This window comes from Panulirus ornatus, chromosome 5 (genome assembly GCF_036320965.1).
Source record: "Panulirus ornatus isolate Po-2019 chromosome 5, ASM3632096v1, whole genome shotgun sequence".
Classification (NCBI taxonomy): domain Eukaryota; kingdom Metazoa; phylum Arthropoda; class Malacostraca; order Decapoda; family Palinuridae; genus Panulirus; species Panulirus ornatus.
Window position 1 is genome coordinate 1766495 of NC_092228.1, and position 27620 is coordinate 1794114.

General features: G+C 45.4%; 1 protein-coding gene across 2 annotated transcripts in view; it reads left to right on the plus strand.

Annotated features, from left to right (window-relative positions):
* LOC139747109 (uncharacterized) overlaps positions 1-27620 on the plus strand; it is a 180103-nt gene that overhangs the window by 23921 nt on the left and 128562 nt on the right. Inside the window, exons 3-4 of one of the 2 annotated variants that reach the window (XM_071658941.1) lie at positions 762-902; positions 1187-1341. In XM_071658941.1, coding sequence (XP_071515042.1) covers positions 879-902; positions 1187-1341 — 179 coding nt within the window. In that variant the 5' untranslated portion in view covers positions 762-878. Of the gene's footprint in view, positions 1-761; positions 903-1186; positions 1342-27620 lie in introns of those variants that run through there. The other variant, XM_071658952.1, reaches the window with a different exon arrangement.

A 27620-nucleotide genomic window follows, 5' to 3' on the forward strand; every position in this document is an offset into this window, starting at 1 on the left:
GACTCGTGTATGTTGAAGTGGACCACATGGTACGGTTTGTACCATGGCTGTAAAGTGATCGTTTTTTTCAGATTCAACCACGTATAACATTTTTACTGCAGATCTTTGCCTTGAATGGTTATAATACAATGTTTTCTGTTTTTAAAAAGAATGGAAAAATGGTTTCGTGTTGGTGTATATGATTTAATGTATTGTCAGAGTTTAGCGTCAAGTTCTTGACCCCAAACTGCCCATTTCCTGCGTCTGTTTTCTATTGGAAATGTTCGTCTCGACCTAACCTTAACATGATGGCTTCACGCCACCTTTTTTCATCATTAACGTTGAAGACATTTAGGTTTCCGTCCTGCTTTTGTCTTCTTACTCTGACACGTTAATGATCTGGCAATAACCAAACACCACTATGCAGATGACACCTCTCTCTCTCTCTCTCTCTCTCTCTCTCTCTCTCTCTCTCTCTCTCTCTCTCTCTCTCTCTCTCTCTCTCTCTCCGAACTTGTTTAATTTTTGATCAAGTGTTAGTGCAGCACACGTGGAGACACTGTTCTTGTGTTGACATCAACACTGTGGCAACACCGACCTCGCAGAAGTTCACGTGTTGAAGAGTCAGAAGGTAAATCTCTCCTTCCTAACACACGATACTTGTCATTATTTTGTGTGTAACGGTATGGTAACAGCGCCATCTGTTTACATCGTTACTCATGAACTGAGCACGTCACAGCTCCGGGAGTCGCTGTATCCCTGACCTGTCCTTTGTCTTCCAGTGTTGGCTGGACAGCAGAGATGACACCGTTAGTGAAGACGATGCAGACGTGGCTCTGGTAAGCCTTACGTAAGACAAGTGAAGTAGTGGAGGGAACCTGCTGGCTTGATCACTCACAATGATTTACCTCAGAGAGGAGGAGGTGAGTTGATGCAGATATTCAAGATTAATCGAAGGTTTTGGTAGTCTAGATTTTGCGTGATTTCACTCTTGAACAAACGTTTTTACTCTTGAATGAGCAAGATTCTTTGTTCTGTAATTGAACTTACCACGAAACGTACGAATCAGAACAAATTTAACAACTGCTTCGCTTCAACACCACGACTGACCTTGTCTACGTATCCTTACTTACATATAAAGTTAGAGGAGGTAATACTTCATCATAAATCATCTGGTTGCTTTATACCATCTCTGCTCTTGTTTCAGGTCTCCTCCACTGATCACAAACACCCTCGAGAGGACCCAGTGGCTGGTTGCTGTTGGTATTTTGTATTGGGACAGTTTAAGAGATGGGGCCCACTTGAGATAGTACAAGAGATGGGGCCGCACGAGTGTAATGCCTCCCCGTTCAGTCCAAGTAGGTAATTACTGTTGACAATTTATACATGGTATCCTTATTCATATAATGTGAAGTTCGTGATGCGTATATATACACAATAACCCACATACGAACGCACTCACTTGGTTACTTTTAACAGTAAGTGCACCTCAACACTGAGGTACCAGACACTCAAACAAACGCACTTCATTGTCAACAGAAAAACGGAAGTATGTATACGTAGAGGTAAAGCTGCGCAGTGTATACTCGATCACACACACACACACACACACACACACACACACACACACACACACACACACACACGAGTATCCAGCAACACCAGAGACAATGGCTGAGTGTGGCGCGTGAGGGGAGAGGGATCTGTGTGACGAGAAGAGTGAGTGAGCAGTCTTGCCTCACACAGCTTGGCTCACCAGAGGAACGAAGACTTGCTTCACACACCACCAGTCTGGTGGGTGAGGGTTGACTCCTGTCCTCACTTAGTCCTCTCCACTCTGGCTTCTTAATACTCTCTCTCTCTCTCTCTCTCTCTCTCTCTCTAGGAGAGCGGTGCTGCCCGCCCATTCCTCGTAGATTCGAGAGTAACAACCCCGTGGTGAAGGCAGCCAGGCACCGTGCATGAGGAAGTGAGAGGACCACAGAGAGAGAGAGAGAGAGAGAGAGAGGTGGGTCGCAGGAAGGGAGGTACCACTCACACTCCTTCTCGCCAGAGATTGATAGACACCGTTGATGACACAGTCGACCTCCCTCACTCCCTCACTCACTCCCTCACTCCCTCACTCCCTCCCTCACTCCCTCACTCCCTCACTCACTCACTCACTCACTCCTGCCCCGAGTTATCACCAGCCGAGGAGAGGAAGAAGTGAATGAGGTAGTGAATGAGGTAGTTACTGTTGTAGTACTGGTGTTGTGGACGACGGGTGTCGTGTGTGTACGATTTATTGTGGTGCAAGTTGTTATATGTAACGTGTAAGAAGATTGTGAAGGGTTGTATTTTTTCATGGTTGTGTTTGTGCTTGTTTAAACCTTTTTTTTATTTTTGATTGTGATTTGTGTTTAGGTGGTTAGACCCGCGGTGTTGTGTAATGGGTTTGGTTTGTGTACGTTGTTCTGAAGTGGGGTTTGTTGTGTACAGTTTGGTGGTCAAGTTGCACGTGGTCATGTTGCACGAGGTCAGCCGGCACACCAGGAGGCACACACAACCACTGTTGCCACATGCAGGTGGCGGACGTGGTGGCAACAGCATTTACAGGCAGAACTCACCTCAGATTTCAAGGTCTCGGGGGTCGAACCCCATCAAGGAAGTGGCATAGGTCGTCTGTCATAATTGTGAATTATTGAAGGTTTACAACGGAAAGTTGGGACCGCCTCTGTGTCTTATATACATGACTCCAACCATTGCTGGCTCAGGTACACGATGGGGTGCGGAATGCCCACATAATCATATATATATATATATATATATATATATATATATATATATATATATATATATATATATATTTTTTTTCTTTTACTTTCATACTATTCGCCATTTCCCGCGTCAGCGAGGTAGCGTTAGGAACAGAGGACTGGGCCTCTGAGGAAACATCCTCATCCAGCCCCCTTCTCTGTTCCTTAATTTGGAAAACAAAAAAAGAGTGAGAGGGGAGGATTTCCAGCCCCCCGCTCCCTTCCCTTTTAGTCGCCTTCTACGACACGCAGGGAATACGTGGGAAGTATTCTTTCTCCCCTATCCCCAGGGCCACGTCAAGATGAGGGAGGGTAACGTTGCAGGATGTCATTTCTGACCATGTAATCATGAGCCACCGTGACCTTGTCGCCCGCGTCCCTCAACCCACTTACTTCCTTGACCTCTAACCTCGCTGGTCACGGATCCCTCCCCCCTCCCCCTCCCCCCTCCATACATACAGCCGTCCACAGCCTGGACGACGACGGGGTCAGGCTGTCGGAGGCATGATGGAGGAAGAGTATGCTACTCCACACTGCCAGTCTGAGCCAGTAAGGAAGGGGTGTGTCTGCCTGGTTGTTCATGTAACTTACATGATCGTTATTGCCATTCATCATTTCACGTTGTGGTTATCGTCGATACGTATCGTGCTAATTACCAGTGTCAGTTATTGTTTACAAAACCGAGGTCTTAAATACCGAGTTATCCACTAACGTGTCTGAGATCATAAACAACCGTGAGTGGACATTCTTGACCAGTGAGAACTGTCATTGCGGACTGGGCGGGGTTTTGATTGGTCCACACACGGGTAAGTGAAAGTTGCGACGAAAGTGAAAGTAGCGTGAAGGTGATTGGTCAGCTTGTCTCTCTCCGAACTCCTTTTTATGACGTCGTCTACGAACTCATTTAGCTTCAAGTTGAAAAAATGTATAATACATATGATAACATATGTACCTCTACATACCTCTACATATATCACATAGAGACAAATTCTACAAGTTTCATAATCATTGATAGGTATTGATATCGGATTAATGTGATCTATTTTCGATCACTAAACTAAGGTATCGGATGATGGCGGCTCAGGGAAAGAAAGATAACACACTTGGAGAGAGACAGCGACATCAATATTTGGAAGTTGATGATGAGTGTCCAGATGAGAAATATAATTGATAGTGAGGAAGATAACAGTGATGGTGTGACACGTGATAATAGATCTGAAAACATAAAAAGCATTTGAGTAATGGTTGAAGGTTTCATACCGCCAGTGTACACACACACACACACACACACACACACGCCAGATGTATGTTACTGTACCAGGTAATGTACGTACATGTAGGTCAAATTCCAAATAGGTTTAGTTAAAGATGATCACAAATTGCATTACTGACTGTACACGTGAGGGCAAGAGGGGCATATCTGCTCATGTCTCATCTCCCATTTTCTTTTTTTCCCGCTGCTTACGGCACAGGCAAGAGGGGCATATCCATCAGTACTGGGGTCAAGTAAGATATCGAGACTACTATAACAGAATGACCACGTATACTGTGAGGTCGTAGATGGTCGTGCAATGTTCTGGACAACTGATGGTTCCAGAATGATTTTAATATTAATAACTTAACGTTGACGGTCGCACTATGACCTTGGCACTAGATAAGACCTCATGCCTAATTCTACTGCTATTTGTAGTTATATATATATATATATATATATATATATATATATATATATATATATATATATATATATATATATATAGAGAGAGAGAGAGAGAGAGAGAGAGAGAGAGAGAGAGAGAGAGAGAGAGCAAATAAGTGAAGAAGTTTAGGGTTTTGGGTTGATGCTTATAGCATGTGAGTGACGGCCTTAATGACCGTAGTAACAGCCAAGCAGTTCATTGTAACACTGTATGGCGCCAGGTGACCTACGTGACCTGTTAAGCCACAGTTAACCACTACGGTAGTGTGTGTAAGCACGACGGTACGACCCTTGAGTATAGTACTTTGGACTTTGGATCTGTCCAAGCCAGGCCATCACAATTAAGATTAGTACCGCCATGCTTGGTCGTGCTCAAGGGTCGTACCGTCGTGCTTAAGGGTCGTACCGTCGTCTCTCGTGGGTTGTACCGTCGTACTTAAGGGTCGTACCGTCGTGCTCAAGGGTTGTACCGTCGCGTGCTCAAGGGTCGTACTTTCGTGCTCAAGGATTGTACCGTCTTTACTGAAAGGGTCGTACCGTCGTACTCAAGGGTCGCACCGTCGTACTCAAGGGTCTTACCGTCGTGCTCAAGGGTCGTACTTTTGTGCTCAAGAATTATATACAGTTATTTCACGTGACCCACTGTACCATAGAGAGATATCTAAAGACGCACATACATTAAACCTATACTGCCATTATGTAAACAAAAACATTTACCTTTGATGATCATAACAGTTGTGTGTGACGGTGGAAGTGGACCCCTGGTTTGTATCCTGTGTGTAAATCTATTTATATTCCAGTGTTCTCCTAAGACCTTGATGCCCCAAAATGGCTATTAGAAACTACGGAGGTCCCCCCACCCACCCCTTAAAGTTGTACATACATACAAGGTAACACCGCTGACGTTCATGTCACGCACAACCTCAATACACACACACACACACACACACACACACACAGGCCCCCGTGGCCTGGTGTCTAGTGTTGCTTGGCTTAAGTCACCGGGGGCGCGCCCAGGGGTCAGGCCTGCCCCGTGGATTGGACTCCTGGTGTGTATCATGGCACACGCTGTGTGTGTGTGTGTGTGTGTGTGTGTGTGTGTGTGTATGTTATTTATTTACACACATAGGTGTTAAGATATGGAACATATGTATTATGTTGTTAGACGAAGCAACAGGAGTGCAAAACTCGTAACACACAAAGACTGATGAAATTTACACACACACTTACACACACACACACACACACACACACACACACACACACACACACACACCTCGCACGTAGCCTTTCACAAGGCTTGGGTGGGCCTTCAAGGGTGGGGTTTACGGGTGAGGTAGGTAGCACGGAGGGTGGGATGGGATGGGTGTGGTTGTGGCGTGGGGCCAACACCACATCAGACAGGACACCGCAGGTCAAGGGTTCCAGCTCAGTTCAGGGACAAATTGCGTACTATTCCCAGGCGGCAAATTGTGGTGTTCCTCTGTGTGGAGCCTCGGGGGGTGCTAGTGTGTCTTCCTGTGGCTGTCTGCTGAACTTGGATTGCTCTGTTAGTCAACCTGATGAGGTGTTGAGGCGTCCTGCTCTGCATGATAATCTGCTTACTGTGTGTGTGTGTGTGTGTGTGTGTGTGTGTGTGGCTAATTCTCCACGTTTTGTATCGCCCAGGTTCCTCCTTGTCTTGGGTCTGGTACACGCTCACTACTGACATTCCCGTCTGTCTTAGTCGTTGTTGTGTATCAGTGTGTTTATATATGGCTGTACATAAATAGCAGTACGTGTATAAATGGCTGTATATATGTATCATTGTGTGTATATATGGCTGTATATATGTATCATTGTGTGTATATATGGCTGTATATATGTATGTATTTAAACGTGTAACTTTAGCATCGGAAAAATATGAGAATATGTATGATTTTGTCTGTATGTGCTATTTCATTTGTTTACAAACGTATGACTTTGTATGTTTATGTACATATTTGTTTCTTGTTTCAAATTACTTTCTTAACATATAAAGATACGTTGCGCTGTTGATATAAACTATCACACATTACGTTAATTTTATGCAATCATTTGAATTGTATTGTGCCACCTTTTGTGCATGTTTCGGTGGACCTTCTGTAATACAACCTGTATTTCTTTCCTGTAGTGAGGAGATAAGCTGACAGCACGTACTTGTAACCAGGACTGAAAGTACGTGGCTGATATGAAGCTTGATTTCCTCCACAACAGTGGTGACTGTGTGCCTTGCCTTCTGTGTGGCTGACGACCCTCCCAGGGTGATGTGTTGTGCACGTAGGTTAAGTTATGTCTCACATTATGACTTCCACATGTAGGTTGATCCATGTACCTCCTCCTCCCTACCCACCTGTGTGTGAGTGACCGTCCAGGTAGGTTACCTGACCATCAGACGTACGGTACATGGGTCGAGCTCACCAGTGTGCCCTCCTGCCTTGCTGGCTCTTGCAAGCCACATTCGCTCAAACTTTGATTTTCAAATCATTGTTTTAATTTAAGATGAGTTTTGAATGATGAATAGGAACCCTCTGATGTGAGGCATATTGTTTATGTTTGATGCATGTGCTGTTTATTTCCTTTCCTTTATTTTACCTGAGAGTGCGAGAGTTAGGAAAGACGCGTTGTTAAGATGTAAGATCTTACATTGCTACACTGATGGCAGCATTGCTACACTGATGGCATCATTGCTACACTGATGGCATCATTGCTACACTGATGGCATCATTGCTACACTGATGGCATCATTGCTACACTGATGGCATCATTGCTACACTGATGGCATCATTGCTACACTGATGGCATCATTGATGACGAACGATTGCCTCGTTGATGATGATTCATGAGCCATCAATAAAGGCCATGACACGAAACATCCACCTCGTTAACGAAAGCAGGTTAATTGGTGCCGCACATGATTGCACGGGAAGTGGAGGATTGTATATAAGTGTGGATATGTAACCTTTACACTGCGTAAGGGTCGACCTTCTCGTGATCGAGGGTTGCTCTGTTATTTACCAAGACAACCCCAGAGCTGTGTGACTCCATGACGCGGGGCAGGGTGATCACGAACCCCCCCCCCCCCCCCTCTCTCTCTCTCCCCATCGTCTTAACCTCTGGTGAGACCACTGGGTTGCGAGGTGAGAAGGCCAGATTGAGCGAGGCGCTGCGCTTTCAGTTCGGGAAACGAAGCTTGGCTGGCTAATTTCTGTGTACTGGACACACTCACCTGTGTAGGATATTGTTCATATACCATCAGTCTGTATAGCGTGTTATATATTCATCATGTTAGTTGTCTCTCACAGAAGATGAGCGACTCGGGGAAATAATCTCAGTGTTGTACTAAGATAATTGCTCGTACTTGGAACATTTTGAATGGTAACACACCAGACGTTGGCGCTACACTGCTTATATGTAGCAGAATTCCTTTTGTGTCAGTAATGAGAGTGGCTGCGACCCTATCAGATTATGGAACGTCTGGTATCTGCTGTGGAGAGAGAGAGTGAGAGAAGAGCACAGCATAAGGCTCCTCCCCACCCACCATCACTACCACCACCTCCTCTCTCTGGACACATCAGATGATGTGAACGATCGTTATGTTGTATATACCAAGGTTACACTGACATGGAACTGTTATAGAAGACTAGATATCTAACGTAGATGTAAGTTGACGTGGCCGGTCCTGGGGGTAAGATGGACTCCAACTGTTACCGTGGAGAGTCATACGTTGGAATCCATGTATGTTGTGAACAGACTTGCTCGGTAATCATTATTATCATTAAAGTACTTGTTTTGTTGGGTTTTGATTATGTTGATCATGTTCGCTTTCTCAATTATGGTCAGAAAAACCTTATAACCAAGTTGTGTGACATCTTGATGACCGTGTTTTACTGTGGACGATGATAATAAGGGACAGGAGAAGGAAGAGCAGGAAGAGACGCAGTTCTTACATGTACGTGTGAGGGAAGATGATGATGATGATGGTGGTGAGGAAGAGTCAGATGCTGGCTGGGTTAAGATCAGGTTCCGACGTCTGACTTTCTATGAGGAAGACGTTTGATGGCAAGCACCACGACGAGGACGACCGGTCCACGTCGTACCGGGCTGGGGGTCGTACGTGGGGGAGGGAGGGAGGGAGGGAAAGCAGTGGCAGGTCGTACGACCTCTGGGTCAGGGTGCGGACGGTTCCACACAGGGTCAGCCAGTCCCGACAGGGGGAGAGGGGGGGGAGGTGTCAAGGCCAGAGGTCAGGCTGGGTCACGAGGTACGAGAGGGGTAAACCTGCTGGTGAATCATGACCTGGGACACTCTCTCTCTCTCTCTCTCTCTCTCTCTCTCTCTCTCTCTCTCTCTCTCTCTCAGCCCTGGTACTCCCTGGTCCTCGCGGGAAGGCATTGTGTGTGGTGCACACAGCCCGGCGCTACCTGTCTTTACATTGTTTTCCCAGCGGTAAGATTGTTCAGGCGCCACAAGATGAGGGTTGTTGAATTCGCTGACCCTTAACAACTTCAGAGGTTGTTAAGACTATAAGTTTGAGGTTATACCACGAGATGGTTTGTTGGTTGTTGGGGCTTAGATTGTCCTGTCAACTGCCAGAGTGGTTAAGGTCGTCAACGTCAAGTTATAACCAAAGAATGAAGACATCTTGAACATTTTCTTCAAGATAATGCTAAGACCATACCTGCCATCACTGTACATGTGACTCAATCATTAATGTGTGGATAAAGTAGGTGATTGTTACCATCAGTGAACAACATACAAAATATACATTTAGAAAGTATTGTATGATAACTTTACCTCGATGTTGGTCATGGAGGATTTGTTATAAGTTAATGGTATGTAATGAATCTCAGTGTACCTAAGACCCACATTAATGAAAAAACGTGAAGTAGGTGGAGTACAGATGATGTGGAAGAGATTCTATGTGGCTGCGTTAGAACAGATCCAGCCATATAAGAGTAAGAACACAAGGCTTTGTTCTGGTTATTATTCTCATGATTGCGTAGCCTTCTTGGTGGGTGTGTGGAGGAGGGTGGCAACCTGCACGCCCTCTTCTACTGCAAGTCACGGAAGAAAACGGTAATTAGGTAATGATACTTACCAAGCTGCTGCTCCTGTGCTGTCGAGTAAGACGCCTTCATCTTACCACTCAGTAACCACATACCATCCCCACACTCAAGGTTAAGCCCGTCTCATGCAGAGCAAGACTACCTACGTAACGAGTAATTAACGATGGTAAGGCAACGATGGGATGTTAACGATGGTAAGGCAACGATGGGATGTTAACGATGGTAAGGCAACGATGGGATGTTAACGATGGTAAGGGAACGATGGGATGTTAACGATGGTAAGGGAACGATGGGATGTTGACGATAGTCAGGGCAAACGACTGGCAGTCAGAGAGAGAGAGAGAGAGAGAGAGAGAGAGAGAGAGACTCTAACCTAAAGAGATGATGAACACAGTCATCAGGGAAGAATGTGTTTCCCGCTACGAAATAAAAAAAAAAAAATATATGACGTGTGTGGTGACCATGCAGGAATTTATACCAGTATATACGTATACGTACATAATTGTGGAACTGATTGAATCTCTGTAGCTATATTACATTTTCTTTGTTTATGCATATATATATATATATATATATATATATATATATATATATATATATATATATATATATATATATATATATATAGTGTTTCTCCTTCATTAAAGTATCAATATTTGATTGTCATCTTAATAACAATGGTATTTACCAGCACTCAGTCCAGTCCTCAAGCTTTTCCTGTTTTCTATGAAAGTAAACATGATATGTACACTTTGTACAAGTTTAGGACAGAACACATAACAATAACCTTCGTCAAGTAATTACACGACTGGGTAATTAGGTTGATTGTAGAGGTAATTTTGATTTCCTCATTATGAGAGAATGGACACAATAGTACGTGTGAGGTAACCCCTTTCATTCAGTCATCACACAGTAGTAACGGAAGGAGGAACGTGCCCGTGTTGTGTGTGTGTGTGTGTGTGTGTGTGGTGTGAACACAGCAGGTGAGTGAGGCAGGCAAGATTTGGGCTAGCATGGTGGAGGTGAGACTCACTGCAGGATTCAACCTATTGGCTTAGAGACTCTCTCTCTCTCTCTCTCTCTCTCTCTCTCTCTCTCTCTCTCTCTCTCTCTCTCTCTCTCTCTCTCTCTCTCTCTCTCCACCGTCCCATACTAACTACAATTCATCTCTCTCACCCTCATCTTAGAGGTGCATATATACCTCAACTCCCACCTGCACCACTGTGGGAGAACTCAGGATCAGTTATGGTGAACCACTGAAGTGGGTTGTTTACACTTGAGTCCCTTCCTCCGTTTTCTTTCATCCAAGACTTGATGAGGAGGGGGTACCTGGGATTTTGTCGTTGTTGTGGGAGGATTTTTTATTGTTATGAAAGATAATACATTATATCAGTGTGAGTGTTGCTGTATGTGCATGTAGTTATGTTTGTCGAATTATGTGTGTGTGTGTGTGTGTGTGTGATTACCTATCTGTACTGAGCAGGGAGGGGTTCTACACTAGTGAGAGACCATCATTTGAACATTCTTTACTGTCATACAACTTTAATTTCAATATCCTGTCCGTGTATGAGTGTGTGTGTGTGTGTGTGTGTGTGTGTGTGTGTGTGTGTGAGAGCGCGCGCTTACATACGTCAGCAGGTAATGACAACAATAAGCCATAACTGTGGGTGTTGTGGTTGTAGAGTGTTTCCGTAGGAAGTGTTGTGTTGTGAGTCAGTGTCCAGGGTTTGGTTAGAGGTCATTTGTGTGTGTGTACAGAGGAAGCGCGTCATGCTGCCGTCGCCTTCCTACTTCCTCTCCCCTTCCCCTCCCATCAACCAGCACAAAGGAAGACATTTTTTTTCCTGTATATGTTTCCTGGATATCAACCATCTGAGTACGACCCCTGAGCACGAGGATTTGGCTCTGGTATCATGGTCTGTCCTTTGACCTGACCCATAAGGGTCAGAAATACGACACAAGACTTTATAGGACACCGTTATATATATATATATATATATATATATATATATATATATATATATATATATATATATATATATATATATATATATGATAGTAGTTGACATGACACATGCAGAAATATGGTCGCATAGAATATGGGAATGACGATAGAAGAGAATTCGTCAGCTTCTCGGGAAGGAGGAGGAGGAGGAGGTGTCATAACGGTCAGTCCTGGACTGCCTGGTCTCCACACAAACTATGGGAAGCAGCAGCCAAACGTGTGGCTCAGGTGCAAGCTTTGAGGGCAGGGGCACGTGCAGACACCTCACGTGACGACCGACACCTGTAGGAGAGGGTCAGGGAACCATCGTTACTGCGGTCCACAAGGGGCGGGTGAGGAGAGGTGATGCCAGGAGAAGTATTGAGACGGAAGGTCTTGGGTTCCACTATGGCTGGTGAGGTGGTGGATGAAGAACCAAGACTCGCTTATCTTTTTCTTGTATGTCGTTAAGATGGAGGCCTTCCCACACCCACGGAAATGTTTATCTGTTTCAAGATGACGTATGTATGTATTAAAACTGCGATGGAATGTTAGATCATATTCACACCTAAGTGTTTTGCTACAGTATAGACTTTGTAATATACAGTTTCCTGTACAGTATACAGTTCCCTCTGCAGTATACAGTGTCCTGCAATGTAGAGTTAGGGGTATAATAGCTTACTTGCGTATCCTGCACAGTTCTCAGATGTGTGATGTCATCGAGAGAAGTTTGAGTTGTTTTTTGTGTTTGGTATTGTAGATTTTGACTGATGTTAACATCTGTTATCTCACATGTTCATGCTGATACAAATGTTTATTTCGTTTTAGTTCAGACTCCTCTTCACTTTGACCTCAAAGATGGCCTCTTCCTTTCTATATGAGTTCCTCATTTCCTCTTTATCTCACAAAATGGCCTCCGTTCCTGAAAGCAATCCTTTTTTATATCCTCAAAAAATGTCAGATGATAAAGCAGTGATTCAACAGAAAAGGAGAAGTCATGATTGGCTTCATTGCTTCAGAGTTGAGTTGTACAGAATCTCTTGGTGTCGTGAGGCAGGGAGTGAACCCAGCGAACCGTCACCTGAACCACGAGACATTACGGTCTCGTGGTTCACATCTGCCGGTGGATCACACTGTGAACACACCACACCGGTCATGACTGCTGGTGAAGTGCGGGTGAGAGAGAGAGAGTGTGTGTGTGTGTGTGTGTGTGTGTGTGAGGGGAGTGCGTGCTGTTCAATATAAGTTCTTCAAGAACATAGGAAACCACTGGATTTCGATGGCTTCCTCGCATTCTTATTGGTTGTGTGCGAGTGTTTCGTGTCACATGAGAGGCACTGGGGAGGGAGGTGGGTGTGGGTGGTGGTGGAGGTGAGGAACCATTTCGTGGTTTCATTGTGCCATGATGATGATGATAATGATGATGTTGTTGTTGTTGTTGTTGTTGTGGTATGCGGAACATCCCAGTTCCTCTCATACGAGGAAGACAGCAGTTGTTGACACTGGGTATCGTAGGCATTTTATATAACTTGAGGAACATCCTACAGGACAAACCTCTCTCTTATCAGAGTTTGTAGAGGCAGTTGTGAGGACGCAGGACCCAGATGGCGCAGGAGAGGGAGGATGGTTTAGCATGCTGTTCTCATCCCCCGCCTGCACATCACCAACGCACACTTGAGGAACGTATGTGACGCACGCGGTCATGCAGTGCATGGCGTCGCATGACTACACAGAGTGAGACCATGAGTCGTGTTCCCGGCCTGGCTGTCATCACATAACTTTCCCCAAACTTGTGTTGCCAAGTCTGGGAAGCTGTGACCCTTGATGATTGCATGATCTCGTGATCGTTTGTCTTTTTATGTGGCTCCTTGCAGCTTCCAGGCTGCACTCCACGCAGGAGCAGGGGAAGGATGCTCCTTGGCGAGACTGTACTCCTTTCCGTCCATTGACGATGATCCAGCGTCATCAAAGGGGACTACTTGCTCATGATTGTAACAACTACTAGCTGAGTTTGTTGACACACACACACACACACACACACACACACACACACACACCAGTCCACAAACATAGAAATCTCTCCATCTCAGACGTGACAACACGTAACACACACGAGTCTTTCTTCGTAATTCAGTGTATCATCTTCGTGTGGTGAGCGCTACGCGTCACCCCTGCCTTTTGGCAAAATCTTGTTTATAAAGTACTCATAAGAAAGCTCTCTCTCTCTCTCTCTCTCTCTCTCTCTCTCTCTCTCTCTCTCATAGCCACCATGGATGAGATGAGAGAAAGTTTTCCTCCTGCCATGCATAATGGTCGTCGGAGCGGCGGTCATGCACGCTGATGGTGTGCATGGTTGTGCTCCAGGTGTTGTGTGGTAGAGTGGGTGTGTGGTGTGAGGTGATTGGTTCTGGTGCCACAGTAACCATAACTTATCTTCAGTCAATACGACATCTCTGCTCATGATCATCATTCCAATATATTTACGTTTTTGGTCATTATAACATTATTATCCAGGACGCTTCCTTTCGTTAGTGTTGATGGTAAAGTACTATATGGTCGTCTCCGGTGACATTCACTCACTGAACCAGGTCAACAATTGGTCTCGGTCATTTTCTAGCGACCTCTGATGGTCATTATCGTATATTATCCCGCATCCCGTTTTTCGTATCGTCAGCAGATGTTGATACTGTGGTCGTTACACCTAATTTTAAATCATTTGCTTTGAATGACAAAGAGAAGTGGGCCAAGGACTGAACCTTGTGGTACGCCGCCAGTAATGCTATAGAATTTTCCTTTTTTTTTTTTCCAATTTTTTTTTCCATGTGAAATCAGTTGTCGTATCGACCTATATGTTGAGGTTTGAGCGTGGTCTCAAGTGTATCCCTGAGAGATACAAGAAGCCTATTGGAACGTTTGCCAGGTGACCCCAGTTGTTCATGTGTCCTGGTTGATATTACAGAGCTACATGGTGATTATATCAAGACATCATTCCTCAGTTACCGATGCCGTCAAGGGCAACAATCTGAGGTGTTTATTTTTTAAGAAATATACATCTGTCGTTACCCATATGTTACCCATGTGTAAGTTTACCCCATATGGGTAAGGTAGAATACCAACCCACCTACCTACCCACCCACCTACCCACCCACCTACCCACCCACCCACCTACCCACCTACCTACCCATCTACCTACCCACCTACCTACCCACCCACCTACCCACCCACCTACCCACCCACCCACCTACCCATCTACCTACCCACCTACCTACCCATCTACCTACCCACCTACCTACCCACCCACCCACCTACCCATCTACCTACCCACCTACCTACCCATCTACCTACCCACCTACCTACCCATCTACCTACCCACCTACCTACCCACCTACCTACCCACCCACCTACCCACCCACCCACCTACCCATCTACCTACCCATCTACCTACCCACCCACCTACCCACCCACCCACCTACCCATCTACCTACCCATCTACCTACCCACCCACCTACCCACCCACCTACCCACCCACCCACCTACCCATCTACCTACCCACCTACCTACCCATCTACCTACCCACCTACCTACCCACCTACCTACCCACCCACCCTATGAATAACTACGACGAGATTTTGCCATTCAGGAACGGCCGGCACGTACCGCTCACCGCAGGAATGTTTCTAGTTAAGAATAACGAGTCGTGTGATTTACGTGTTGTGGGTCGTCGTCATGTAGACGACAGGCAGAGTTTGTGGACTGAATGCAAGTAACCCACGTGTGGATGAGGTAGGAAGAAAACACAGCTGCTTGGGTTAAAGAAGGGGGAACTTGACAGCCACTGAAGAGCTGGTTCACTGCTCATTCCTGTCTCCCCTCCCAGTCCCCAGGCGGGTACTACCAGTGTGTTATACCTTCCCGGTCGGTGGCTGCGTGTTGCCGCCTTTACCTGAGAGAGAGAGAGAGAGAAAGAGAGAGAGAGAGAGAGAGAGAGAGAGAGAGAGAGAGAGAGAGAGAGAGAGAGAGAGAGAGAGAGAGATTACTTACAGATAAGGTTTCTGAAATATTTTCAGGGGTTCACTACAGGGAGCCATGACTTTAGCTTACCCAGGGACGGACGTACATATTTGTGGTGGTAGGTGGGTTTTGAGGTGTCCAGTGATAAGATCATAACACATGTGGGTCGTGTCGTATATTATGGTGTGTCTACCAGGGTATTACCTCTGAAGGTTATCACATTAGGCTTACGCCAGACATATGTGTGCCCCAGGAACAGTGTTTTATCATGGCGTTTGACTGTTGAACGTCTCAGGGAAGTTCTCGAGATTAATACACCTCCAGAAAACTATTTTAATGTCATTCCAGTATTCCAAGAGCCGCTTAGGTTAGGACCATGACTGTGTGTACAACACGGTGTTGTTTCAATGGTATTTTAAAGTTTGATAAATATTTAGGTTTGCCCAGTTGATGTGTCCAAGATAACTTTGTAATGATGTTTGTGAGTGAGATCCGCACATACGAACATGTGACGTAGTGATCTAATCACCTCATTATACCTGTCCTGGAGGGATCATTAAGAGGCGTGGTGATGTCTGGTGTCACTCAACCATCGTTATGTGGTCTGGATTTGCCTAATACACGCCACTGACGCTTCAGTATCGTCAATGTCATAGTAAACTGGACAAAATAAAAGATTTGATGTCTAATATTGTGAGGTTGCTTTCAAGGGGATGACACTACAGTTTTGTGTCCAAGACTGATGATTACTTCAACCTTTCCTAGTGAAGACAGGGTCAGTACTGGTTATGGACGTGTCTCGATATGTTCTTAACATCATCTGACCCCCGAGACAAACATCGTAATTCAAACCTAACCTGATCATGACCCAGCCATCAAAAGTAAAGAGATAATCGTGTCTTGGGCATCAGAATCACCACAATGAATTGGCGAGGCGACATTGACAACAGTTTCTGGTAACTGTGGTCACTACATCGCTGGAGATAAGAGAGACAAGTCGGCGAGCATGACCGACCAACGAACTGGAGGTAGAAAGAGGAGAGGAGGGTACCTCCCCAGGCGACAACCCGCAACGCTTTCTCTTCCTGGTCACACACACACACACACACACACACACACACAAAATGGGAAATACCAGGGTTGGTGGGTCTGTCGTGAGTGGTGGGGTCTGGTGTGATTACTACGACCAGGTTCTGCCTGAGGCCTGCACATTGGCTGTGAATTATGGATTCCATTTATTGTTACCTTAAAAATGTAATGATTCTCCTTCGTCATAACTACTGAGGAAGACAAACAGCGTAAGAAGCTACCTTAATCCCCTCATATAACACATATTCTGGGCCATTTAGTAGCCAGTGTCCGCCATTATCAGGCAGCGTCCAGTCTCGCCCGCCCGGGAATCTTAGCCCCGCCTCCTGCTGGTGCGCCTGCTGCCAGCCGTACGATGCTAGCTAGGGGAAATAAATCGTCTAATGGGTATAGCCTATTGTCGCTACATAACAATAACACAAACGTTAACGACCTTCAAGTTTGTGTCGTTTGTTCTAGTTTTGGTTGGCCAAGTGTTGTAGTTAACGCTGTAAAAACCATAGTTTGTGTGATGCTGGAGTTTTGAGTTGGCTATAATTTGTTACTGTTGTAAATGGATAGGAATTTTTAACGGTAGATTTCAACAACTAATTTATTATTAAATAAATGTAAATAAATGGAAAAACGTATGATATATATATCCTCTTTAGAGTACTGAACTCCCCCTCCCCCCTCACCCTTCGGGCCTTTGTCGGTAAATATGTAAATTTTTCACGTGTTTCTTGCTTGACGTGGTAATTTTGCTGTTTCTTTACCTTGTTAATGAAGGATCACGTGACGTAGGCGAGATGTGGAACCCATAATGACGTCATCGTAGTTAACGTGATGAAGTAAGACACAGTGATCGTCGTTATAATGGTACTGTAGTTGTATGTACATCTGGTTGTTCTTGTAGTATGTGTTGTAGGTGTAATGGTTGGTCGCTAGTAATAAGTGTTGTTGTGGCTTATAGTGATTTTTATGGTTTAAGTTTTACAGAATTTTGTTATTGAAAGTTGTAGTAGTGGTAGTAATTATGGGATGGTGGTAGTAGTCCTAGTAGCATTGGTGGTGGTAGTAGTAGTGGTAGTAATCGTGGGATGGTGGTAGTAGTCATAGTATCAGTAGTAGTAATAGTAGTAGTAGTGGGTGAAGCAGTTGCTCGCCCGGGTACGACCCTTAAGTATGATAACCTGACCCTTGACCTGGCACTAAAGGTCAGGTCACCATGCCCTGGTACGGTCGTACTTAAGTCGTACCGTTTCCGAAGGTCGTACCGTAGTGGTCAAAGAGGTTAATTAGTAGTTGTAGTTGGTAATGTTTCTGTTGTTGCCTTTACTGCAGTTATTGTAGCAGTTGCTGTAGTTTTAGTAGGCCACTGGGTAAGGTCGTATATGTAGTGGCAGCATTGCCACTGTATATCTGCAGTAGGGAAGATGATTCACCACTGTATGATACTGTCCTCCCACAGATAACCTCGTCATAGACCATCAGGTCTTCTGTTATCTCTCCTTCCCATGTACTCACATGCCAGTATTTAAGGTAATAAGTGAGCAAACATTTACTTTCACCTTAACCTCTATGTGTATTACCTACATATGAATTTATTTTCGGTGTCATGAGCTGTATAGTGATTGGTGGAGACTGAACAAGGAAATGGGGCCGTCAGGGGCAATTTAACTATCCTGAGATACAGAAATATTGTGGAGGTTTTAGAGAGTGTATCCTTCAACACTTGGTGAATAATGAAGAAACAAACAGATGGTTTGTGTTTGTGAACAAGGCCACGACGATAGATACGTGTAAACAAAGGTAGAAATGTATTATCTATAATGCAACGAAAACACGAAAACTAGGAACATTGACCGTCTTGTTAATATTGAGGCAGACACTTTACACTTATCTTCACTACACCGTTGATAACGTGAATTTTAATTCACCATTAAACAGCGCATCTCTATTGCGCCCTCTTGTTTACTACGCTCGTCTCCATTACATCATTTTCACGGCACAATCATCATCATCATCACTACACCCTCTACACCGCTAGTGGTAACAGCACTGCGTTACGTCACGGGGTTAGTTTGGGGAGTTGCCGTTGTGTTTATAACGCTGCTCAAGACAGCAGACGTGAGACGGTAACACCGTAGTGACCACAGCGGAGGACGTCCACGTGAATGTGTGTCCAACAACGTAAACGGTAAAGCTGGCTCTCACATTACGCCACCAGCGGTCTCTTGTTGTCCCGACCCTCTACTACTTCCTGGCGTAGTGTGAGATGTAGATCCTACAGTATCTATAGATACTTTAAGGCAAGAGTTTATACAGTAACTATATACTCCCCTCTGCCTGGGGTTAGGGGAGAAACAATACCACTCACGTATCTCCTGCGTGTTGTACATAGTGATTAAAGGGAGTTGGGGTGGAAATACTCGCCTCCTGTATTATCTGTTTTTAAAAGTAAGAACAGAAGAATGTACGAAGTGAACGTTTTTCCTCAAAGCCTTTAGTGATGTTTCTTCGCTGGGGCAGCAATGGAATAACAACGTAGAAATGGACAATTGCACAGCAGGCAAGGTGTTCCACCAGCCTGTTATGTGCAGTGAGATGCGTCCAGCCACGTAGGGACGGAGTCCTGAGAAGGGTTGAAGGCCAGTTATCTGGTGTGTGTGTGTGTGTGTGTGTGTCACCAGTCATACGACGCGACGCCTCTACGATAGTGTAGGTTATACTGATGTTGTGTGTTGTATGTACCAGTTATTGCATGTTGATGACAGGTGTGGGGATATTTTCTGCCATATGGTTGTATATTTCATGGTTGTGTATGTGTGATGTAGTGAGGGAAGCATAACACGTACGAGAGCGGGACATTACGTACCGCTACACACACACTGGTGGTCTACAGTGTACAGGATTACGTAGGATATTTTGTCTTGTCCAGTATGAACCCCACACCTCAGACACCACGTCCTGTCTGCTGGAAGTCCTAATATAATTTTTAACGTAATTTCAAATGTAATCCCTGATGCAATTCCTCATATAATTCTTAACGTAATTCCAAATGTGATTCATGATATAATTCGTAATATAATCCGGAGCCGTGCACGTGTCTCCCTCGCTGGGGAGTTGGTGATCAGTTTTGAAACAGAAACGAGTTATATTGAGCCGCTGTGTGGTCACTGATACACACAGTGGTGGGGGAAAATGATTGTACACACACACACACACACACACACACACACTGATGGTTGGCGTGTGGTGTGGTGTGGTGGGGGAGTTCTGCCTCTCATTTCCTGATAATTGTCATTTACCAAAGGCCAGGAGGCCATTTTCTGTGTGAGGTCTTATCAAGTGGAAGGTTTGATAACTATTCAAACGAGCAGCTTCCTCGACGTCACCGGTCAGAGGTCAACAATCGCTCTCAACAAGCAATATGTTTTTCTCAGTATTAAACCAATTAGCTGTTACATTTTGGTGTCGTTCGTTACGTGTAAGAACAGTGTAGTGGCACTGATGTAATTAGGTCAGGTTACGTCACTTCACTTTCTGATGATGACGTAATTGGTCAAAGTTCAGCGGGGGTAACTTGGAATCCTGAGTATTTTGATCAGCTGGGGAGGGAGCCTGGGATGTAGGGGGCCAACTTGTCAGCAGGTTAATGAGGTCAACCTCATCACGTGATCTCAGTCACCAGAGAGACGAACCTCTGGTCTTGCGATACCATAACAATACAGTAACTTAATACGGAGTCTTTCAGTAAGATAACAGTGTAGCCACATGATAACACTGTAGCCGCATGATAACACTGTAGCCACATGATAACAGTGTAGCCACACTCCAGTATAACTGATAATGAGACAAGAAAGTAATACCACTACATTACATTATTGTAATACACTCTCTCATAATACAGTCACTAAGGTTATACATGACACCGCGTGTCATAGATACAGTAAGTAAAGTAATACAGTACACCAAGTTTGATAATACAGTAAACATATATTAACCACAAGAAGTGTGAAGAATACAGTAACGTTACATAATAATTCGTGGTTTAGCATTATACTGACTATGACGCTTACACGGGCCGCCCCGGTCCAGCCCGCATCGGTTCGAGTCCTGTTCCCGGCAGCCGGTCAGCAGCCAACCCAGCTGCTCAAACTCCCATGGGGATGGTCGATGAACCGGTACCTGGTGTAGTTCTCTCTCTCTCTCTCTCTCTCTCTCTCTCTCTCTCTCTCTCTCTCTCTCTCTCTCTCTCTCTCTCACACACACACATTTTATGTAACATTTTTTTTTCAGCCTTACATTTGAGAACTGGTTTTCCATGACAGAAATATGAATGAATTGTGGTATTTCGATTCTTGTTATCAAACCTTTGAACTCTGGAGCATCCCGGCCTGGCGTGGAGCACACGGGGCAAGTGTACACATGATGTGGTGTGTGGGTTGTGCACTTCATCTGTGACGTATTTAAGTCTTGCAGTTGTCATGTCTTCACCACCAGCTGTTGTTCACACTCACTCTTGCAGGTGTTGAGCCCAGCAGCAGCTACCTCAACACTCCGGCACGCACGCCACAGCTACCACACATTCACCACAGCCACCACACATTCACCACAGCCACCACACATTCACATGTGTACCTCAACCACACCATACCCCACCACCACACCTCCACCACACCTGCAACTCAACACACACTCACACACACACACTCTCTCTCACACACACACACACACACACACACACACACACACACACACACACACACCTCTACCACACCGCGCCATCATTAACCACACCACGTGTGCTGGTCTGGGAAACAGATAATTACACCCAAGGCCGTCACTCTCATTGCTTCACCCTCCACCTCCCCGACCACCATCTTACCTCCCCGACCACCATCTTACCTCCCCGACCACCATCTTACCTCCCCGACCACCAGCTTACCTCCCCGACCACCATCTTACCTCCCCGACCACCATCTTACCTCCCCGACCACCATCTTACCTCCCCGACCACCATCTTACCTCCCCGACCACCATCTTACCTCCCCGACCACCATCTTACCTCCCCGACCACCATCTTACCTCCCCGACCACCATCTTACCTCCCCGACTACCATCTTACCTCCCCTACCACCATCTTACCTCCCCGACCACCATCTTACCTCCCCGACCTCCATCTTACCTCCCCGACCACCATCTTACCTCCCCGACTACCATCTTACCTCCCCTACCACCATCTTACCTCCCCGACCACCATCTTACCTCCCCGACCACCATCTTACCTCCCCGACCACCATCTTACCTCCCCGACTACCATCTTACCTCCCCGACCACCATCTTACCTCCCCGACCACCATCTTACCTCCCCGACCACCAGCTTACCTCCCCGACCACCATCTTACCTCCCCTACCACCATCTTACCTCCCCGACCACCATCTTACCTCCCCGACCACCATCTTACCTCCCCGACTACCATCTTACCTCCCCGACCACCATCTTACCTCCCCGACTACCATCTTACCTCCCCGACCACCATCTTACCTCCCCGACCACCATCTTACCTCCCCGACCACCATCTTACCTCCCCGACCACCATCTTACCTCCCCGACCACCATCTTACCTCCCCGACTACCATCTTACCTCCCCGACCACCATCTTACCTCCCCGACCACCATCTTACCTCCCCGACCACCATCTTACCTCCCCGACCACCATCTTACCTCCCCTACCACCATCTTACCTCCCCGACCACCATCTTACCTCCCCGACCACCAGCTTACCTCCCCGACCACCATCTTACCTCCCCTACCACCATCTTACCTCCCCGACCACCATCTTACCTCCCCGACCACCAGCTTACCTCCCCGACCACCATCTTACCTCCCCGACCACCATCTTACCTCCCCGACCACCAGCTTACCTCCCCGACCACCATCTTACCTCCCGACCACCATCTTACCTCCCCGACCACCATCTTACCTCCCGACCACCATCTTACCTCCCCGACTACCATCTTACCTCCCCGACCACCATCTTACCTCCCCGACCACCAGCTTACCTCCCCGACCACCATCTTACCTCCCCGACCACCATCTTACCTCCCCGACCACCATCTTACCTCCCCGACCACCATCTTACCTCCCCGACTACCATCTTACCTCCCCGACCACCATCTTACCTCCCCGACCACCATCTTACCTCCCCGACCACCAGCTTACCTCCCCGACCACCATCTTACCTCCCCGACCACCATCTTACCTCCCCGACCACCATCTTACCTCCCCGACCACCATCTTACCTCCCCGACCACCATCTTACCTCCCCGACCACCCTTGTACCTGCTACACAAACAAGCAGCTGTAACAGCGACGACCCTGTCTGTCTAATTAGTGGTAATGACGTGGCGAATCACAGTCGTGAGTGGTTCGAGACACGTATGGTGGCCTGAAGTGTGGGGTGCCGGGTGCCCGCTGGCGACACACAGATATGCTGATGAAATACGTGCCTAGTGAGAACAGGAGGAGGTCGTACGTGTGTTAGAGGCAGCTGGGGGGTCCCTAAACCTTCACCAGAGTCCCACATCAGGAGAATGATGAAGACCCTCTGTCACGTATGAACATAACTTGCAAATATATGGATAAGGAAAAACTTAGCTGGCTATTTATAGCCTGCATAAGACCCACTAGAACATGCTCCTCAGGTCTGGTAACCGCAGTTCAACAAGCACAAAGAACTAATAGAGAAGGTCTAGAGGAGGGCATCTGAGATGGTACAAGTATTAAGAGGGTTGAGTTACATGGAAAATCTAGGGGCCTTAAATCTGCCTACCTAGAAGAGAGAAGAGTGAGGGGTAACCTGATCACAGTTTGAAGGTGTTAATAGGTTAATGAAATGTAGGGCTAGAACAACCACAGCACATGAAATTAACAACCAAGCAACTTGTTGAAAAAAAATGTAAAGAAGTAGTTGTACAGCGTATGATTGGTGGGTGATTGGTATAGAAGGATTGAAGAAATCGTTAGTGTAGACAGTAAAGAGAAATGTATAAGTTTTATGACTTCGAATCCCGACCATGGCATTCGGCCAACACAACTCAGGTGTGTGTGTGTATGTGTGTGTGTGTGTGTGTGTGTGTGTGTGTGTGTGTGTGTGTGTATGTGTGTGTGTGTGTGTGTGTGTGTGTGTGTTTAAGAATAAAGAGATGGTACATGTATACAAAGTTAAGAAATGAGGTAACATCAGTGTAAAACTCTGCCCGCAATACCAAGGTATTCACTACAAACCATTGGAACATATCAGACGTACAGAATAATCTGTTGTGTCTGAATGACAACATTATGGAGGTAATTAACTCTAGAATTAATTACGCTCATGTTAACAGCCCTCTTTAATCTCTTCCTTAAATAGAAAACAGTTCGTTATTCGTAAAGAATTTAAGTATTTTTTGATTCAGATAGAAAATGAGGGATGCGTGATGTAGATCTAGTCCACATGAGTAACATTCGGAGTGTAAACACCTCATGATAGTATGATGTTCACATTAACATTTATGAAACAGAAAGGGAGAAAAATGTCCACCTTGTGTAGCAGTATACGTACGTAGAGAGCATGCATTCTCTGTGCTGGAGAGAACAGTTTGAGATATCAAAGACTCAGGGAGGTACAGCCCTTAGTAATAGAAAATTCTGGGAGCCTTGAAGAATGTGTGGAAGTTTCTCGCGAGAACATTATCTCGGAAAGCAAAAATGGGTATGTTTGAAGGCATAGTGGTTCCAACAATGTTGTATGGTTGCGAGGCGTGGGCTATGGATAGAGTTGTGCGCAGGAGGATGGATGTGCTGGAAATGAGATGTTTGAGGACAATGTGTGGTGTGAGGTGGTTTGATCGAGTAAGTAACGTAAGGGTAAGAGAGATGTGTAGAAATAAAAAGAGCGTGGTTGAGAGAGCAGAAGAGGGTGTTTTGAAATGGTTTGGGCACATGGAGAGAATGAGTGAGGAAAGATTGACCAAGAGGATATATGTGTCGGAGGTGGAGGGAACGAGGAGAAGAGGGAGACCAAATTGGAGGTGGAAAGATGGAGTGAAAAAGATTTTGTGTGATCGGGGCCTGAACATGCAGGGGGGTGAAAGGAGGGCAAGGAATAGAGTGAATTGGATCGATGTGGTATACCGGGGTTGACGTGCTGTCAGTGGATTGAATCCGGGCATGTGAAGCGTCTGGGGTAAAGCATGGAAAGCTGTGTAGGTATGTATATTTGCGTGTGTGGACGTATGTATATACATGTGTATGGGGGGGGGGGGCTGGGCCATTTCTTTCGTCTGTTTCCTTGCGCTACCTCGCAAACGCGGGAGACAGCGATAAAGCAAAAAAAAAAAAAAAAAAAAAAAATATATATATATATATATATATATATATATATATATATATATATATATATATATATATATACGTAGAATGTGTGTATATGTGTGTGTATGATGAAAGAAATGAGTGTGTTGCATGTGAATACATTGCTCAGGTTACCCTTGCCTGACCACCACATGAGAGCCACAAGTCAGACAACATTCCCCGGCAATATAAAGAACTCGTGATATTTGGCCGATCATTCAACTGTAATGGATACATAACCTAACCTGTTCGAGTATACATATATTTTTTTCCATCATGTCTTCAGTAACTTTCTAACCATCACTGGGATGATGGTGTGTGTGCATGAAGAACGCGATACACGACTTTCTGATGTAGTGAAAGTTGGAGTCACATTGACGGATTGCTGACGATCAGAAGCGGGCTACTCTCGTGCACGTGTTCTGATTGGTGCTCCCTGCTAGGACGTGTTCTGATTGGTGCTCCCTGCTAGGACGTGTTCTGATTGGTGCTCCCTGCTAGGACGTGTTCTGATTGGTGCTCCCTGCTAGGACGTGTTCTGATTGGTGCTCCCTGCTAGGACGTGTTCTGATTGATGCTCCATTCTTTGAGATGTTCTGATTGCCACCTCTACCCCGGAGGTATTCTGATTGGTACCTTTTCCTCAGGCGTGTTCAGGTTGCTGCAGCAAACGTGTCATTACATGACTTTCCTCTGTGTACTTTTGGATGATTATACAGTTATTGTACAGACTCGTTACCCTAGTGGCTTGAGGTGAAGGCTAAGTCACCATATACACGGCAGAGGGTTGAAAGTGTGTAATATCCTATATATATATATATATATATATATATATATATATATATATATATATATATATATATATATATGTATATATATATATATATATATATGTGTGTGTGTGTGTGTGTGTGTGTGTGTGTGTGTGTATTCACTGACCACCAGAAAATGTGAGGTGGGTTGGAAGGTATCATGACACCCCCTTAATTACTGGAGGACCCCCACGTCGCTTGTTGTCTGGCAAGATAACACACATTCTCGAGTCATCAAGTGAGGTGGTGACTGTGTGTGTGTGGTGACCTCACATGAGGTGATCGTTCGTTATATTGGTGACGAAAACACACAGCAAGTTGTGTCCATATTAGTGAAGCTGAAACATAGATTTATCTGATTCGAAAGAAATAAATGTTTTTCGTGCTCCAAGGTCGTGCCTTTGTGCTCCAGAATGATAGCATCGTGTTGTACCACACTGTGCCCCCACAATATACAGTACTCGTATGTTACTATATTCCCCCCACCCTCTGCTCTATATTGATGTACTGTACGCTCGATACTTACCCCAGAGGCATACGCATCTTCACCCATACCACCATCCAAATGCTCGTGAATCCAGAGAATTATATATATTCCAGAACCAACGTTTAATGTCATATCACTTTGTAGTGATCAGGTGAATGACATATTTGCCGGCATATTCTCATTTCATTATTCATAGTAGCATACTCTCATATTGGCTTGCGAGATTAATTTTGAAATGTATAACATATTTAAATGCCTTTTTTAATGGTGTAAAGATGTGTTGAGAAAGAGGTTGATTAAGATTCACATTAAGAGCGTATATAATCTTGGTTTGTTATCCTTAACATCAATATATTAAAGCCTGTCTTACGTACGTATCTCCAGTTTACGTAATAGATCTATTCTTCCTCTGTCTCAACCCTGTAAATGTGCGAATTTCAGAGAAATTTCAGTGAGGGGTGAGTTGTGTGACCCTGAACTATTAAAAACAATGGAGGTTAACCTTGGCTCAGCACAACATTGAACATCACACGATTTAATGAATTTGTTAGTTTAGAAATATTTGGTTCCTGTTTTCTTTGTACCAGGTAGAAAACGTTGCCTCAGTAGGCAAAGAAACTGTGGAGTTGGTCTTCCATGACGTGTGTGTGAGAGAGAGAGAGAGAGAGAGAGAGAGAGAGAGAGAGAGAGAGAGAGAGAGAGAGAGAGAGAGAGAGAGAGAGAGAGAGGTGGGGGGGAGGTTGTTTGAGATCTCGAGGGTTGTAGTGTTGTAGGACCCACCCTGACCCTGAGGTCATGGGAGGGAGGGGGAGGAGGATGAAGGAGAGAATTAGAGAGAGATGAAGACAACCAGTAACGAACGTGGTCCCCACACAGGTCACTGACTCAGGCCTCGGCACCAGGTCATGGCTCGACCTCTGACCTCTGGCCTCTCAAACCTGTGTTGTGAAACTCTTGCTACCTAGACCAGTAAAGGGCAAGACACTTATTACATTAAGACTCGACAGTTCTCTCGCTCTTGTTCGTAATGTAGACGTTTGCAGATAATTGGAGAGAGAAAAAAAAATATCTGAGATATTTAATGAATATTGAGTCTTCATGGCGGAAGTGTTGGTACGGGGGAGGGGGGAGGGTCCTCTTCCTGTACTCCCATGGACATCACTGTCATAGGCCACGGCCCCTCTGCCTCCACTGCATATATATATATATATATATATATATATATATATATATATATATATATATATATATATGTATATGCAACAGTCACCGCTGCAAAAATATACACGGTGAGCAG